Source organism: Corylus avellana, chromosome 1, assembly GCF_965113065.1.
Source record: "Corylus avellana chromosome 1, dhCorAvel1.hap1.2, whole genome shotgun sequence".
Classification (NCBI taxonomy): Eukaryota; Viridiplantae; Streptophyta; class Magnoliopsida; order Fagales; family Betulaceae; genus Corylus; species Corylus avellana.
The window spans coordinates 13,296,002-13,312,492 of NC_142490.1; the positions used below are offsets into that span (position 1 = coordinate 13,296,002).

Here is a 16,491-nt window from a genome sequence, read left to right on the forward strand (position 1 = left end):
CAAAATGACAATAATTCAAAAAAAAAAAAAAAAGGAAAAGAAAAGAAAAGAAAAGAAAAGAAAGAGGATGAGACCCACTTCCATAGCCAACAATTGTTTTTATTTTTTATTTTAATCTAAAGAGATAATTATATTTGCACACGCCTTATTGGATATATAATGAACACTTTATGCGTTTTTTCATATCAATTAACAAGAAATCTTAATGGCAAAGGCTAAGTGAAAGGGCTTAATTAGTAGTTTGTAGAGAGACATTGCAAATTGAGTGGTGGTTTGATGAGAGCAAGTGTAAATTTTCATTACTTTTTGTTGACCTAATAATATATATACATGTAACACAAGTAAACATGCAATGACATCTAAGATCATTTAGGCTCCATTTGGGTTTGCGATTTCAAAAAGTATGATTTAAAAATAACGTTTAAAACGCAAAATTGCGATTTGGCTGTTACAATCGCAGTTTAGTCTTTAAAATTATGCGTTTTTAAAAAAACATCTCCTTTCAAATCGTAATTTTTTAAAAACACAATCTTAAACAACCTATGTTTTGCAATTTAGTTTAAAATCGCATTTTTTATTTATTTATGAAATCACCAAACACACTTTTAAACAAGTAATAATTGAGATTTTAAGAAAATTTCAAATATCATTTAATTTATAATTAAATAATAAGAGGGACATGCATGATAATTGATAGCCTTGGTAGGTCATTATGTTTCCCACTTGAATCATAATTGATAGCCTTGGTAGGTCATTCAAAGGAGCGAATTATATGTTATACTGTTATAGAGTTGCTGACAAAACTCAAATTTGGCTTGTTTTGCTACGTACACTTTTTAAAACAAGCAAAAAGCATAAATAAATAAATAATAATTCAACACACAAAATATTCATAAAACACCCATTAGTTATTACTTTTCTAATTAAAACTTTTCAAAAGGTTTTTCAGCCTTTTAATTATGACTTTGAGATAAACAAAAAAAATTCAAAGCGAAATCAAAGGAGAATCTTGCATGAAAAACACATGGATCGAACGTGAAGCTAATTACTTTGACAATTTTGCTTTAGTCATGAAGAAATTGCCAGGAAGCAAGGGGAGAACTTGGAGGGTGCGTGTGTCAAAATTGGCAGGAAAATCATCAGAAAAATATAAGAAAAAAAATATATAATATCAGTTCGCTGGTGTGGTTTTATCTGATTTGCAATTAATTAGCTTGTGGTAGTATCAAAACAAACTCGGAGATCCTTAAGGCATGCCAAAAAAATAATTTTTTTTCCCTATAATCAAATTTTGTCTACTGATTTAACAAATTCTGTTAGTGTGACATTTACTTAAATATAAAACGTGTCGCAATTTTATTGGGTTTAATGTTTCACGTTATCGAAATCTATTAAGTTAGTAGATGAAATTTGGCTGTTAGTTGTTATGGACTCATTACTAGTTATGGTCCATAACAACTAATGAGTCCCAAGCCGTAACGGCAACGAAAGTCTCCTTCAATGTGTCAATTTTTTCTTTTTTTTTGACATGTCTGTATAAGAGGGAGAGATAGATTCAAATTAGTGACCTCCGCTTCATTAGGCGTGATTCCAGTTTATTAAACTATCTCTTAGAGACATAATATATAAAGAACTGAGAGGCCGTTCAAAAAATAATAATAATAATAATAAAAAAGAACTGAGAGATAGTCTTGGATATCTAAACACGTGGCCTGCAGCATTTGCTTTTTATCAGTCAATGCATGGTGATCGTTTCTCGACGAAAACTATTCCAATTCATTTGTAAAACGACAACACTTCATCCCAAGAAAACAAAAACTTAAAAGCGCAACTGTACAAATAACTGCCCCCACGAGACCATGACGCTCTTCTGCGAAACCAAAAAAAGAAGACGGGTCAAATCTTCCTTGGGTTTGGACCGTTGGTAGATTATTCCGCCCTGCTGCGGCCACGTCACAACGAAGCAGACCCATAGGGGTTGTTTGGCAATCGACCTAAAGTGGTCCATAACTATTACTCAAATTTTCAACTATCAATATTCTTTTTTTCTTTTTTTCTTTTTTATATTATATCAATCATTTTTTTTATTTAAAAAAAAAAAAAACACTACAAAACATTTTTATTTTTTTATTTTTTCATACCTCTACATCAATCAATTTTTATTACAGTTTCAGATGACATAAATTTACTAGTTCATACAAACATATCTGATAAAATGACATGTATCCCATAATTATTAAAAAAACATGTAAGAAGCACATGTTACTTATTAAGGGACACATGTCACTTTATTAAATAATTTTATATGAATTAACTATAAATCAATTTGTTCAAGCCACTAAAGCAATCCGACGCTGTCCTCAAGAGATAGCTCAATCGGTTGGGATTACGCCTAATGAAATGGATGTCACTTGTTTGAATCCTCCTCACTTTATAGTGTGGACATGTTAAAAAAAAAAAAAAAAATTCCAGTCCAACGCCAAATGACTCCAAAGTGTTTTTTGGTAGTAGGAGAGTGGTTACACGTGCAGCGGTGGGAGGTGAGTCTGGACCTCTCTATTAAATTATTATTAATAGGTGCCAGCCAAGGTAATGAAAGAACTAAAACACATACGTATTTGGTCGAGAGGTCGCTCGATTTGTGTGTGTGTGTGTTGTCAGTGTGTGTGGAGATTACCATTTCTGCACGTCTATTCTTCAAAGGTTCAGTCTGGTCTTTTTTTTTTAAGTAATTTTTTTTAATTTCTTTCTTTAAAAAGATAATATAAAGTTCACTTAAAAATACGTTAAGCAGTTTTTTTTTTTTTTTTTTTTAACAAATTATTTAAAAATCGCTTAAAACACGCTACATGAATTTTCAATGAAATAAGTGTGATAAATTGGTGTGAATTTACTCTCCACCATTAACGGAGAGAGCCATTTTCTTTGTGGAATAAAGATAAGCAAATCTCTGTCTCTCTCTCTGTCTCGAGGAATATTATTTTAGCAAATGGTTGGCGTACTTGGGTGCCAAGGAACATATTTCAAGTGAAGACAATTTTCTTGGAATCTGATATATATATATATATATATATATATATATATATATATATATATGTGTGTGTGTGTGTGTGTGTGTGTGTGTGCGCATTGGAAGCTTGAGGTAGCTCAGAGAAAACCTTCTCTTGACTTTTGAGTCTTCATCATCCACTGGAGGTGAGTTATGGTGTTTTGCATGGCTGGTTAATTCTATGACTAGGAAAACTCTCTGCTGTTCATCCAGTTACCTTTTACTCCATCGTTTTCAATTCTTCCAAAAGTTGCCATTTTTTGTTGTTGTTGTAATGGATGGTGAATCACCACTTGTCTTTAGTTAAAAAAAATGATAAGTTTAATTATTTAATTAATATTCTACACTCTTTTCATTTCATTTTCTTTGTCATTTGTTTACCAGTTTATTTCTATCTTCAACGATTCTTTTACATAGTCCAGGTTTTAAGGAGTATTTTGTAAGGAAATTGTCTTCTGGGTTTTAATAATGACGCAAAAGAAACTGACAACTTTTATAGCCATGGCTGTTTGGTCTGAATTGTTGTTGAAGGATTTTTTGTTCTTCCGAAATTGGACATTTGAATGGACTTGTCGTCCAATAAAGCTCCCGATGGGGGAGAGAGAGTGGCTGCTAGCTAGTTCTTCATTTCTCTTCTCTTGTTCTAATTTCGATGAAGTTCATTTTCCAAGAAAGCAGAAGAAAATAGCTTTAATTCCGGGCATCGCAATATTTCAGGCTAGGAGATTGTGAAAGCTCAATGGGTCAAACTACACCATTATAGTCCAGTGAGGCGGTTGTGATTATCTCTGTTTCATTGATGTCATCATTTGTTGATTTTCTATTTCATACTTTTAATCATACTTTACATCTGTCATCTGTGCCTTCTGGTCTATGATTTCTTTTTTTTTTTTGTTTCATTTTGGTTAGTTTTTGGTGGGTGATTTACTTGGGTCAACCGTTTGCAGCATTCTGATACGATTTTCTGTTGTTTTTCAGGGAGTGAGAGGAAGAAGATTGACGAAAATCCAGCATTTGTAAACATGTCTTCAGGCTCAGAGTCTTGGATCACATCTGTCTCATGCTTAAGCCCTGTGATTCAATCCTCTGAGGGCACCTCTGCTTCAATCACAACATTCCAATGGCTAAGATTCATTTTCCTCTCTCCATGTCCTCAAAGAACTCTGTTATCTTCCGTTGATGTCCTCTTCTTGCTGGCGCTCTTGGTATTTGCAGTTAAAAAGCTCTACTCAAAGTTCAGGGGATTAAGCTCTGAGCTCCACAAGCCCCTCATCAGAAACAACAGAGCTTCTCTGAGGACTTCACTTTGGTTTAAGCTCTCTCTGATTGTTAGTGGTCTTTTAGCATTCTGTTACACAATTATATGCATTTTAACATTTAGTAGAAGTACCCAATTGCCATGGAAGCTGGTTGATGGACTCTTCTGGTTAATCCAAGCCATAACTCATGCTGTAATCACAATCTTAGTCTTCCATGAAAAAAGATTTCGAGCTGTTACTCATCCTCTGTCGCTTCGAATTTATTGGGTTGCAAACTTCATTGTTACTGCATTGTTTATGGCCTCTGGGATTGCACGTTTGGTCTCTGTAGAAGAACCCCCAGACCCCAATTTGACATTGGATGATATAGTTTCTATAGTTTCTGTTCCATTTTCTGTGCTTCTTCTTGTTGCTGCAATTATTGGGTCTACTGGGATCACTGTGGCTAGAGAAAATGATCAAGTTATGGACGTGGAAACCAATTTATATGAACCCCTTTTGAGCAAATCTAATGTGACTGCCTTTGCTTCAGCTTCTATAATATCTAAGGCCTTTTGGCTTTGGATGAATCCCCTGCTGAGTAAAGGCTACAAATCCCCTCTCAAGATTGATGAAATCCCATCCCTTTCACCTGAACATAGAGCTGAAAAAATGGTAGCTCTCTTTGAATTGAATTGGCCTAAACCAGATGAAAAATCAAATCACCCGGTTCGAACCACATTGCTCCGGTGCTTTTGGAAGCATATCGCCTTCACCGCCTCCCTCGCAATCGTGCGGCTCTGTGTCATGTATGTAGGGCCTATTCTTATACAAAGTTTTGTGGATTTCACATCCGGGAAGGGAAGCTCCCCTTATGAAGGATACTACCTTGTCTTGACTCTCCTTGTGGCAAAATTTGTTGAAGTTTTAACCACTCACCAATTTAACTTCAATTCTCAGAAGCTTGGAATGCTTATTCGATCCACTCTCATCACTTCCTTGTACAAGAAAGGCCTGAGGTTGACATGTTCAGCTCGGCAGGCTCATGGAGTTGGGCAGATTGTGAACTACATGGCTGTTGATGCGCAGCAGCTGTCTGATATGATGCTACAGCTACATAGTATATGGTTGATGCCTTTGCAAGTTTCCGTTGCCTTGGTGCTCCTATATAACTACCTTGGTGCCTCGGTGATTACGGCGGTTCTTGGAATTGTTGGTGTCATGATATTTGTTATTATGGGTACCCGGAGGAATAATCGGTTCCAATTCAATGTGATGAAAAATCGTGATTCAAGAATGAAGGCAACGAATGAGATGCTTAATTACATGCGAGTTATCAAGTTCCAGGCTTGGGAGGAAATCTTCAACAAGAGAATTCAAACTTTCCGTGAATCAGAGTTTGGATGGCTTACCAAGTTCATGTACTCGGTCTCTGCCAATATTGTTGTGATGTGGAGCACCCCATTATTGATATCAACTCTCACATTTGCTACTGCAACTTTCTTGGGAGTTAAACTTGATGCAGGGACAGTGTTCACAACTACAACAATCTTTAAAATCTTGCAGGAACCAATCAGGGCCTTCCCGCAATCAATGATCTCACTTTCACAAGCAATGATATCACTTGGGAGGTTGGATAAGTACATGATAAGCAGGGAATTGACAGAGGATTCAGTGGAGAGAGAGGAGGGATGTGATGGTGGAGTTGTGGTGGAGGTTAAAGATGGGATGTTTAGCTGGGATGATGAAAATGGAGAGGAGGCTTTGAAAAACATAAACTTTAAGATCAACAAAGGTGAGCTCACCGCTATTGTCGGGACTGTGGGATCTGGGAAGTCTTCTCTCCTAGCCTCAGTTCTTGGTGAGATGCACAAGATAACAGGAAAGGTATGGATTCTGATGGGGAAATTTCAGGAGTTATCTTTTTTGTTTGCCATGAATTTAGATGTTGTCTATGAGTTTCGTTGAAGAAAATTTTCTGTTATCATAGCTACTGGTCTATGTTATGTATGTGCATTGTATTCTGTAAGCACAATTCATATTAGATCGTTTGGGATTTATCCAATTTTTCACCTTTATCTAGATATTTGCATGGCAGAAGCTTAATCAGAAACAACTAATGGAACCCTTGACATTTTGCTGGTAACAGGTCAGGGTTTGTGGGACAACTGCCTATGTTGCTCAAACATCATGGATTCAAAATGGCACCATTCAAGAGAACATCCTATTTGGTTTGCCAATGGACACAGAGAGATACAGGGAAGTCATTAGGGTCTGTTGCTTGGAAAAAGACATGGAAATGATGGAGTTTGGAGATCAAACTGAGATTGGAGAGCGTGGAATCAATTTGAGTGGTGGACAGAAGCAGAGAATCCAGCTTGCCAGGGCTGTATACCAGGATTGTGATATCTATCTTCTTGATGATGTCTTCAGCGCTGTTGATGCACATACTGGCTCAGAAATATTCAAGGTCTCATTTTTCACTTTCTCCCTAGTTTGGACATTCCATGGAAACATAATGATATATCTTTTAGTCCACTAATGATTGGACACAACAAGGTTTGTCATGCTGCTGCATGTTACTGTCTTTTAAAAAATAAACATGCTGCTTGTTCAAGTGTTGCTATTATATATGAGATGCCTCTTTTGATCTCCTTAAGACCATTGTATTAGAAAGTTGTTGTTTATGACCAAATTGTACTCATGCCTTTTCACAGGAATGTGTGAGAGGAGCTCTCAAGGACAAGACCATTTTACTTGTAACCCACCAAGTTGATTTCTTGCACAATGTGGATCTTATCTTAGTAAGTCTTTATTCTTCATACACTCTCACACATACATGTGTTTCTCTATGTGTATTTTAAGCACTTCTTTTGGCTTATAATGCCAGGTCATGAGAGAGGGGATGATAGTGCAGTCAGGAAAGTACAATGATCTACTAGATTCTGGCATGGATTTCACAGCTCTAGTAGCTGCTCATGACACGTCCATGGAACTTGTTGAGGCAGGCACCACCATGCCAGGTGAAAGTTCCCCAAAATTACCAAAATCACCTCATACCCCTTCCAACCATGGGGAAGCCAATGGTGAAAACAACTCTCTAGACCAGCAAAACTCCGACAAGGGTACTTCCAAGCTCATCAAAGAAGAGGAGAGAGAAACTGGCAAAGTGACCTTGCTTGTTTATAAACTTTACTGCACTGAGGCTTTCGGGTGGTGGGGTGTGGCACTAGTGCTGCTGCTGTCTCTGTTGTGGCAAGGATCTCAAATGGCGAGTGATTATTGGCTGGCATATGAAACTTCTGAAGATCGTGCTACGTCATTCAACCCTTCTTTGTTTATTTCTGTCTATGCAATCATCGCTGGTACCTCATTTCTTTTTATACTGATAAGGTCCTTCTTTGCTACATATATGGGGCTTAAGACAGCCCAAATTTTCTTCACACAAATTCTTCACAGTATCTTGCACGCCCCCATGTCATTTTTTGACACCACACCTTCAGGAAGAGTTCTAAGTCGGGTAAGAAATCAAAGCATGTTAGTTTTCATTTTTGATTGTGTACAATACTCTTATTTATAGAGAAAGACTATGAACATTACAAGTCTTTTCAACTTCTACATTAACAACATTTGTAACTCTTGTCTCAATAGATCGTACTCCTATTGGGTGTAGACTGATGGAATTGTATTTCTATTTTCCCTCCTGCAGGCATCAACTGATCAGACCAACGTTGACCTCTTCCTCCCCTTTGTTATGAGCTTGACAGTTGCCATGTACATCACAGTCATCAGCATCTTCATTGTTACATGCCAGAATTCTTGGCCCACAGTATTCTTATTGCTTCCACTTGCATGGCTGAATTTCTGGTATCGGGTATGAGCTCTCTTTGTATTGTGCTCTTAACATTTATTGCTTCATGATAAATGCCATGTGCCCCCATAGGTGCTCACTCACTAGAATTTCATCAGCCAGAATACAGAACAAAAAAATCTAGTCTTTTTTTCTGACAGCTAAAATTCTAAATTTCTAAATTTCTGAAGGTAATCAAAACCCAATACATCTGACAGAAACAAGATCATGTGAATCTATATTGATATCCTTACATCTTGTGTTTCAGGGGTACTATCTTGCATCATCTCGCGAATTAACCCGTCTCGACTCAATCACAAAAGCCCCTGTCATCCATCATTTCTCAGAAAGTATATCTGGGGTGGTAACTATTCGGTCTTTCAGGAAGCAGGATGGGTTTTGTAAGGAAAATGTTAAGCGTGTTAATGCCAATTTACGTATGGACTTCCACAACAATGGATCCAATGAGTGGTTGGGTTTCCGTTTAGAACTTCTTGGGAGCTTGATCCTCTGCATTTCTGCTTTGTTCATGATCATTCTACCTAGCAATATTCTGAGACCTGGTATGAACGTTTAATACTTGTACATAGACACTTTTGAAATAGTTTTTGGGTCAATAATCAAGTGAAAGAGCTTATATGAGATTCTCAAAATTCAATATCTTGAAATATATGGGATAATATTTCTTTTGGGTGTTCTAAATCCCTTTCTGTTATGATTCTCTCATACCAGCTTAAGGTTTGTGATTTTAGGTAAACTCATGATGCAAGGTGTGAAAAATTGACCTAATTAATTTATTCTATCTTGCAGAGAATGTTGGTTTATCTCTGTCCTATGGATTGTCCCTGAACTCTGTGTTGTTCTGGGCCATATATATGAGCTGCTTTGTGGAAAATAGAATGGTGTCTGTTGAGCGGATAAAGCAATTTACCAATATTCCATCAGAACCAGCATGGGAAATTAAAGACCGTATTCCTCCTTCAAATTGGCCTATTCATGGCAATATTGACCTCAAAGACTTGCAGGTAACTGGCCTTCAACTAACAGTTTCATGTCTTCAAATTCCTAAAACATTATCATGCTTGTGACAAAAGAGTAAGTTAAAACTGGTTGTAAAATTACAACAATTTATGGTGATGCAGGTCAGATATCGTCCAAACACTCCTCTGGTTCTCAAAGGCATTACTCTAAGCATTAATGGGGGCGAAAAGATCGGTGTTGTTGGTCGAACAGGAAGTGGGAAGTCGACTTTGATCCAGGTTTTCTTTAGGCTGGTGGAACCTTCAGGAGGAAGAATAATTATAGATGACCTTGACATTTGCATGCTAGGGCTTCATGATCTTAGGTCTCGGTTCGGTATCATTCCTCAAGAACCTGTACTTTTTGAAGGAACAGTGAGAAGCAATATTGATCCAATTGGACAGTATTCAGATGAAGAGATATGGAAGGTATACATGCCACTCTTGCTTCCTGATTATTGCCATGAGCCAACTTGTGCTGGCCTTAGACATGCTTATTTCAGCAAAACATTTAGTAATATCCTTAACAAGAGCACATGACAATTAACATGGTTGGCCTGTATGCTCTCTATGTATAAGAAAAATGTCATATATAATTTGTTTGCAGTAGCTGAGAGCTTATTACTTTTGTAGAGCCTGGAGCGCTGCCAACTTAAGGATGTGATGGCTGCAAAACCCGACAAGCTCGATTCTTTAGGTACGCGAATTCGCCATTTTCTGCAGTCTGCTCTTCCAAAACCTATCTTAATCAGCCACTGAACAATTTCTTAATATGTTAAACTCCTCAGTTGCTGATAATGGAGACAATTGGAGTGTGGGGCAAAGGCAGCTTCTCTGTTTGGGCAGGGTTATGCTAAAGCACAGCAAAGTTTTGTTCATGGATGAGGCCACTGCTTCAGTTGATTCACAGACTGATGCTGTAATTCAAAGGATCATCCGGGAGGACTTTGCCGCCTGTACAATTATCAGCATTGCTCACAGAATACCCACAGTCATGGACTGCAATAGGGTTTTAGTAATAGATGCAGGTTTGTGCTTGTCTTTTTTTCTGCATAAAAAAAAAAAAATTCATTCTTTTGCATTGCTTATGGAGTTATTGTGATCTCATTACATTATTAGTCTAAACTTTTCTGAAAAAGATTTCTGGGTAGGAGAACATACCATACCAAAGAAGTATATCATTTCTTTTCCATAGGGACAACTGAGTTTTCATCCTTTCCATATGGTTCAAACTTCACATGTAGGCTCAAACTCTCTATCAACAAATGTAAACCAACATGTGAAATATTTAACTGATATGAGATGTGAATTGTGGAGTTAGAGTTCGAACTCACAATCTTTGGTTTTGATGCTCCAACATGTAGCTAATGTCTCTTTCTTTCCAAATTTTAACAGGGCGGGCAAAAGAATTCGATAAACCGTCTCGGTTGCTTGAGTGGCCATCACTTTTTGGGGCATTGGTTCAAGAGTATGCCAACCGCTCATCTGGACTGTAAGAAGACAACCCAGTACCAGTACCAGTCTGCTTTCCTACCATCTCATCCCCTAACCCAATTGCTGCTCTTGGCTCATTATCCAAGGGCGACCATCAGATCCCATTAAAAAGAGTATTGTCTTTGATGCATGGAGTAATTGGCTTAATGTAGTAAAACATATGAATGTTATGGATAGCCATGGACATCCAATATTAGTGTTATTCAAGATCCTTTTTTTGGCAACACAAAAGCTGCTGATATCTATAATACAAGCTCTTTTCTTTGTACCATCCCCCCACCCTCAAAAGTGAGTCCAAAGTGTGTGGGGCTTTTCTTCTGATGTTTTGCACCAAGCAGTGCCACACTGCCACTCACTGACATTCCATAGAATTGAGCATGGATTCTCGTAGTTACAACTTTTATTATAAGTTATAAGAAACTGAGTTGGCAGATCGAATAAGGATCATTTCTAATTCATTTGAACGAGATAATATCTAGTTAGTTATATTAGAGAGGTGTTTTTGTCCCTTCAAAAAGTGAAAAGACAAAAATACATCTCTAATATAATTAACTGGATACTCTCCAATTCAAATAAACTGGAGAGGGTCCTATTCCGACTTAACAGTGCATGTGTCGCTTAATTTTAACTACTAAACAATCAAATTTAATTAACCATGTAGATTGCCGTGTCAACTTGTATGGTCATGTGGCACTTATCATATCTGTTACAAAATAATTAAATTTAATTGTAGCTAACGTGATAGTGTTGTGCATTGCTACCTCAATTTGTAAGAAGATTGTCATAAAAGTCATAGTATTTTACCAAGCATTTTTCATAATATTTTATTCGTTGAAAGATAAACATTTATATTTGAAGCTTGAAAAATACATAGAAATTAAAGACAATGATTTACAGATGGTTCAATGTTAGACATCTACATCTACCACTAAGAAAGCGAAAGAGCCCAAAAAGACTATATCTTACTCTTATTTCCTAATGATTTATATAATACAAATGACTCATATTTATAAGATAAAAGTGGTAGGTGAAGACAATATAATTAAGGTGAGAGAATACAAATACAGCATGATTTAATTACACTCACACACATATGAGAAATAATTTAAGAAGGACAATATAAACCTAATACAAAAACCCTATATTCTACCGTAACTTCTCCCCTTTCTACTTGTGCTACCTATTCTTCTCTGCAGGCATTGTAGCATACATCCATATTCAGCATATATCTTCTCAAGATATAGAAATTGAAAGCACTAAAAGGACATGCTACAAACTCCAAACCCTTTCTTTTCATTAGCTTAATGCACTTCATGAAAGATGAAAAACCAACCTCGCATCTTTACTTTAATTTTACCATTTGCTATAAATTCCATTCAATTTTTTTAACGAAACTCCACGTTATCGAGCGTAAAACATGATGTGTACATGTGTCTTTTGTGCCACAGACAATTTAGCACATCTCTGTAATGTGTCACTATATTATATGTGGTATAGGAATGCTCGTACATGCATGGTGGCACAAGGGGCATGTGTCGCATTTTTACGCACAGTGACATAGAGCTCCATTAAAAAATTAGATAAAAGTTGGATGACAATGCCAAGTTGGTATTTCGGTTTAGAGCATATTTGAGATTGTGTTTGAAAAATAGAGCTTTTAAGTCAAAAAAATGCTTTATGACAAAAGCTTCATTTTTAAGCTTTTGCCAAAAGTGTGTTTTGGTCATTTTTAAGCTTTTTGGACTCTTAAAAGCGATTTCAATTATTTTTACCAAACATGTACTTTTTTCTTCAAATGCACTCTTTTAAATGTTAAAACGCACTTTTAGACTTTTTAAACGCATACACAAATAGGCCTTTAGAGCATGTTTGTGATTGCATTTGAAAAATAGGACTTTTAAGTCAAAACGGGTTTTTGGGCAAAAACTTCATTTTTAAGTTTTTGCCAAAAGTGTTTTTTGACCATTTTTAGGCTTTTTGGACTCTTAAAAGTACTTTTAATTTTTTTACCAAACAAATATATATTTTTTTAAACGAACTTTTTAAGTGTTAAAAGCATTTTTAGACACTTCAAACACAATTTCAAACAGTGTTAAAAGCACTTTTTCTTAAGAGCATATTTGTGTGTTCGTTTGAGGGTCTAAAAGTACGTTTTAAATGGGCAAATTAAGGGTATTTTCGGAAGTTTCTGGTCAAATTTGGTTTTGCCAGTGAACTGCACCGTTTTGAAGCCGTTCTCTTTCGCTTAAGCCCTAAACCCAACCCAAAACCCTTTTGTGCAGTCTTCTTGCCCTAGCCAAAAAAACCAGACCCTGAGAGAGAGAGAGAGAGAGAGAGAGAGATGGGAAGGTCACGAAGAAAATACAAGAAATCAAGGCCAAAGGTGCAAGTGGGACTGCCCAAGAAGAACCCTCACGTCTTCAAGCCGGCCTTCACTCTCCCTCCCAAGCTCCGAGCCCTGCTCGACCTAGACCCGCCCAAGTGGGACGACAAGGCCAGCGTCATCCAAAACTACAAGTCCTTCGGCGTCGTTTCCAACCCCAACTTGCTCGGCGTGCGGTCCCGCACCTCTCACATCATCGAGAACGACTCTCTCCAGGTCCCTCCGCCGTCCCGTAAAAAACCTGAAGCCGAAGCCGAAGCCGAATCTGCCGAGCTCGAGCCGCTCGATTCCGGTAGCGATCTCGAAGAGGACGGTCTGTGATCTTTTTCCCCTTTTTTGATCCGTTTGTGCATTTCTTGAATAGGCTTTTGTTTGAGTTTTCTGTGCTAAAATTCCCAATTTTTACGGACTTGATTTTTCATCTGGTTTGTGTATTTAGTTTTCTAATTGTGCCGGGAAAGTCTGACTAAGAAATATTTGGCACTAACTTCTGGATGTATAACCATCAATTTGGACTAGGATGAAGAATTGAATAAAGAACTTTTTATATGAACTCTTAGGTTCTCAAGCTTTATGTAGAAACCATTTGGATTTAGTTGGTGAGTAAGCGTTCTTAGAAGCCTAAATGGTAGAGAAGAATCAAAAAATTCCCATTTATCTGCCTAAAGTGAATACTATTTATACAGTATAGTAAAGGGTCCCTCTATGATCGATGATCATAGAAATGAATAGAAAAAATGAAGAGATATTTTAACCTTGACCAACTTCATCTTGTTGCTCCGGGCAACAAAGATGCATGAACCGTTTCATGAAGTATGTGTCCGGATAGCCCAAAGTCTCCATAGTTAGCTCTCGGCCTTCTGGTTGAAAAACAACGAGTACTCAACCGTTGCTAACTAGTATAGAAGACTGTCTATGTTAGGAGATAAACACAGCGATATAAGATATGGTCCGAGGTTTACTCTGCAAGGGTAGGTCCAAAAGGCCCTGCCTTGTCGAGGTTCCCCGCCATTAAAAAAAAAAAAAAAAATTAAAAAAACTATTCTGACTACTACCTAATGTGAGCTTAATTGTTGTATCAACCACTCACCCTTGTAACTATCATTGGATGTAAACTTAACAATTATGCTCATTATCAGGACTACTACACACTCACCCTTCTGATTACTACTAACTATTGTGACTATTACCCATTTGTCAGCTTAACTGTTATATCAACCACTTACCCTTTTGAGTCCTATTGGATTAGCTACTTATGGTCATTATTGTGACTATTATTACTCAATGTGGGCTGAACTATTGTATCAACTAATCACCCTTCTATTCAATGTAGACTTAACCACTTAACATTCGCTATTGTGATTACTACCCAATGTGAGCTTAACTGTTGTATCAACCACTTACCCTCTTCTTAGTGTTATTCAACGTAGACTTAACCACTTACGTTCGCTATTGTGATTACTACCCAATGTGAGCTTAACTGTTATATCAACCACTTACCCTTCTAACTACTATTCGAGGTAAACTCAATAACTTACACTTATATGTGCATACTTTAAGAGTCTGCCCCTCAAATTGGTCTTTCTGAATGTGGGTTAGTTACTTTTAGAGACCCGTTGGTTGATGATATCCACTAATCGGAGGTTGTTATTTTGTGGGAAGTGATGGGTAGCTATTATAGGTTTAAAAGCGATAATTCTCTCTTCATGGAACTTCCATTATGTTTTTCCATACTGATCTCTGGAACTGAAAGGACTTGACTCCCCTTGGCATTCTTTGATAATGGTTGACTCCATGACTTCTCTTTGGGCCACATATAGATTTGAAATCGGCTCTGGGAAAGCAGCGAAGAGATGGAAAATCTGCACCTCCACAACCATTGACTGCAATCCAGCGCCTTCATATCAGTCGGCTGATTGATAAATATGGAGATGATTACAAGGTAGGATACAATTTTAGATCTTAAAATCTGTGAAATTGGTGCTTTCCTTACTCAAGCTTCTTTTTCCTTTTTTGTGTGTGCAGAGGATGTTCATGGATACAAAGCTAAATGCCATGCAGCATTCAGTTGCAACTCTGGAGAAACTTTGCAAAAGGTATCACATGCATAAAGATAAGAACCCCTTAATAGTTTCCAGTTGAGAACGACTTTGTTTTGATCGGCGATGTCTATGGGATCCCTTGGAACTACAGAATTTTATTTGGCTGTTTCAATTTTGTTGTATGATGATTCATATATATTTACTAGTGATGAAGTAAAGCAACTTAGCTTAATGTTAAATGATTATTGATCTATGTGCGCGTATGTGCGTGTATGATGAGCCTATCCAAAGCCAATTTTTAAGTTGGTCTGTGTTTGATTTACCAGTGATAAAGTAAAGCAATTTAGCTCAATGTTACTGGTAATAATAAAGTGAAATAGATGATTTGTCTTGTTTCTCTGGGTTGCTTTGCAATCCACCGGATCAATGCCTTATTAAGCCGGTGTGTTTTGTTGTAAAATATTTGTTAGGGAAAAATATAATTTAGCCCTCCAAATTACTAGCCATTTTTATTTTAGCCCCCTAATGTTTAAAAGTGATAAAATAGCCTCTCAAATTACCAAACAGTTATAATTTGGCCATTTTGTTAGTCATTACCGTCAAATAGGATGGCAAATTCAAAATTATGTCATTTTGGTAAGGTTAAGTTACTAAAATGCCATTTTAGAAAGAAAAAAAAAATCAATTTAAAAAATCAATCCTCGTTTTGAGAAAAAAAAAAATAAAAAAAATCGAGTGGTTTAGGTGTGGCTCGCCGGCCACCCCAATGGCCTATGGGGTGGCTGCCCGCGAGCCACCCCCACAGGCCGAGCCACCCCCAAACCTGTGGGTGGCTCCCTGGCAACCCCCATGGCCTATGGGGTGGCCGGCGAGCCACCCCTAAACCACTAGTTTTCTTTTTTCTTTTTCTTTTTTTTTTTAATATCTTTTTTTTTTCTTTCTTTCCTTAAAATGACATCGTTTTGAGGGTATTTTTTAAATTGATTTTTTTTTTCAAAATTGCATTTTAATAACTTAATCTTGCCAAAACGACATAATTTTGAATTTTTCATTCTATTTGACAGTAATGACTAACGGAGTAGCCAAATTGCAACTGTTTGATAGTTTGAATGGCTATTTTATCACTTTTTGAACATTAGAGGGCTAAAATAAAAATAGCTGGTAGTTTGGGGGATTAAATTATATTTTTTCCTATTTTTTTATTTTTATGTTTGGCACGATATAAAATATTGATCAATTTGAAAATATTTTTAGTTAACTAAAGAAAATAACCTTTACACATCGTAAAATGATATATTGTTCCATGCCATCCAGCAGGCGATTGTGAGAGGATTTCTTATAAGGCCTATCTATGTGAGCAATTTTTGGGCTGCTTGAACACCTTATTAGACAAATGAATCCTACAAGGGTCCTCTC

At 36.9% G+C, this 16,491-nt stretch overlaps 2 protein-coding genes across 3 annotated transcripts; both read left to right on the forward strand.

Annotated features, from left to right (window-relative positions):
* Positions 1–3,107: 3,107 nt before the first annotated feature.
* ABCC4 (multidrug resistance-associated protein 4) lies at positions 3,108–10,921 on the forward strand. Of its 2 annotated transcripts, none has more exons than XM_059581223.2 (12): positions 3,108–3,195; positions 4,028–6,174; positions 6,437–6,757; positions 7,005–7,091; positions 7,178–7,807; positions 7,997–8,161; positions 8,406–8,700; positions 8,948–9,162; positions 9,280–9,585; positions 9,790–9,853; positions 9,945–10,184; positions 10,552–10,921. In XM_059581223.2, the coding sequence occupies exons 2-12, from the start codon at positions 4,072–4,074 to the stop codon at positions 10,650–10,652; spliced, it is 4,527 nt and encodes a 1,508-aa protein (XP_059437206.2). In that variant the 5' UTR covers positions 3,108–3,195; positions 4,028–4,071; the 3' UTR covers positions 10,653–10,921. The 2 variants fall into 2 exon arrangements, with proteins under 2 accessions (XP_059437206.2, XP_059437207.2); XM_059581224.2 differs by lacking the exon at positions 3,108–3,195 and adding an exon at positions 3,541–3,824.
* Positions 10,922–12,920: 1,999 nt separating this feature from the next.
* Positions 12,921–15,328, forward strand: LOC132170372 (nucleolar-like protein). Its single transcript, XM_059581329.2, has 3 exons — positions 12,921–13,346; positions 14,854–14,975; positions 15,059–15,328. Exons 1-3 carry the CDS (start codon positions 12,992–12,994, stop codon positions 15,173–15,175), a joined length of 594 nt encoding a protein of 197 aa, XP_059437312.2. The 5' UTR covers positions 12,921–12,991; the 3' UTR covers positions 15,176–15,328.
* The last annotated feature ends 1,163 nt before the right edge of the window (positions 15,329–16,491 follow it).

Bases quoted from the DNA above. Each gene is read 5' to 3' on its own strand.
- ABCC4 (XM_059581223.2), top strand. From the start codon at position 4,072: ATGTCTTCAGGCTCAGAGTCTTGGATCACATCTGTCTCATGCTTAAGC. The intron at 8,162-8,405 runs GTATGAGCTCTC...CTTGTGTTTCAG, and splicing joins GGCTGAATTTCTGGTATCGG to GGGTACTATCTTGCATCATC. The intron at 8,701-8,947 runs GTATGAACGTTT...TCTATCTTGCAG, and splicing joins TAGCAATATTCTGAGACCTG to AGAATGTTGGTTTATCTCTG.
- LOC132170372 (XM_059581329.2), top strand. From the start codon at position 12,992: ATGGGAAGGTCACGAAGAAAATACAAGAAATCAAGGCCAAAGGTGCAA. The intron at 13,347-14,853 runs GTCTGTGATCTT...GGCCACATATAG, and splicing joins TAGCGATCTCGAAGAGGACG to ATTTGAAATCGGCTCTGGGA. The intron at 14,976-15,058 runs GTAGGATACAAT...TTGTGTGTGCAG, and splicing joins AATATGGAGATGATTACAAG to AGGATGTTCATGGATACAAA.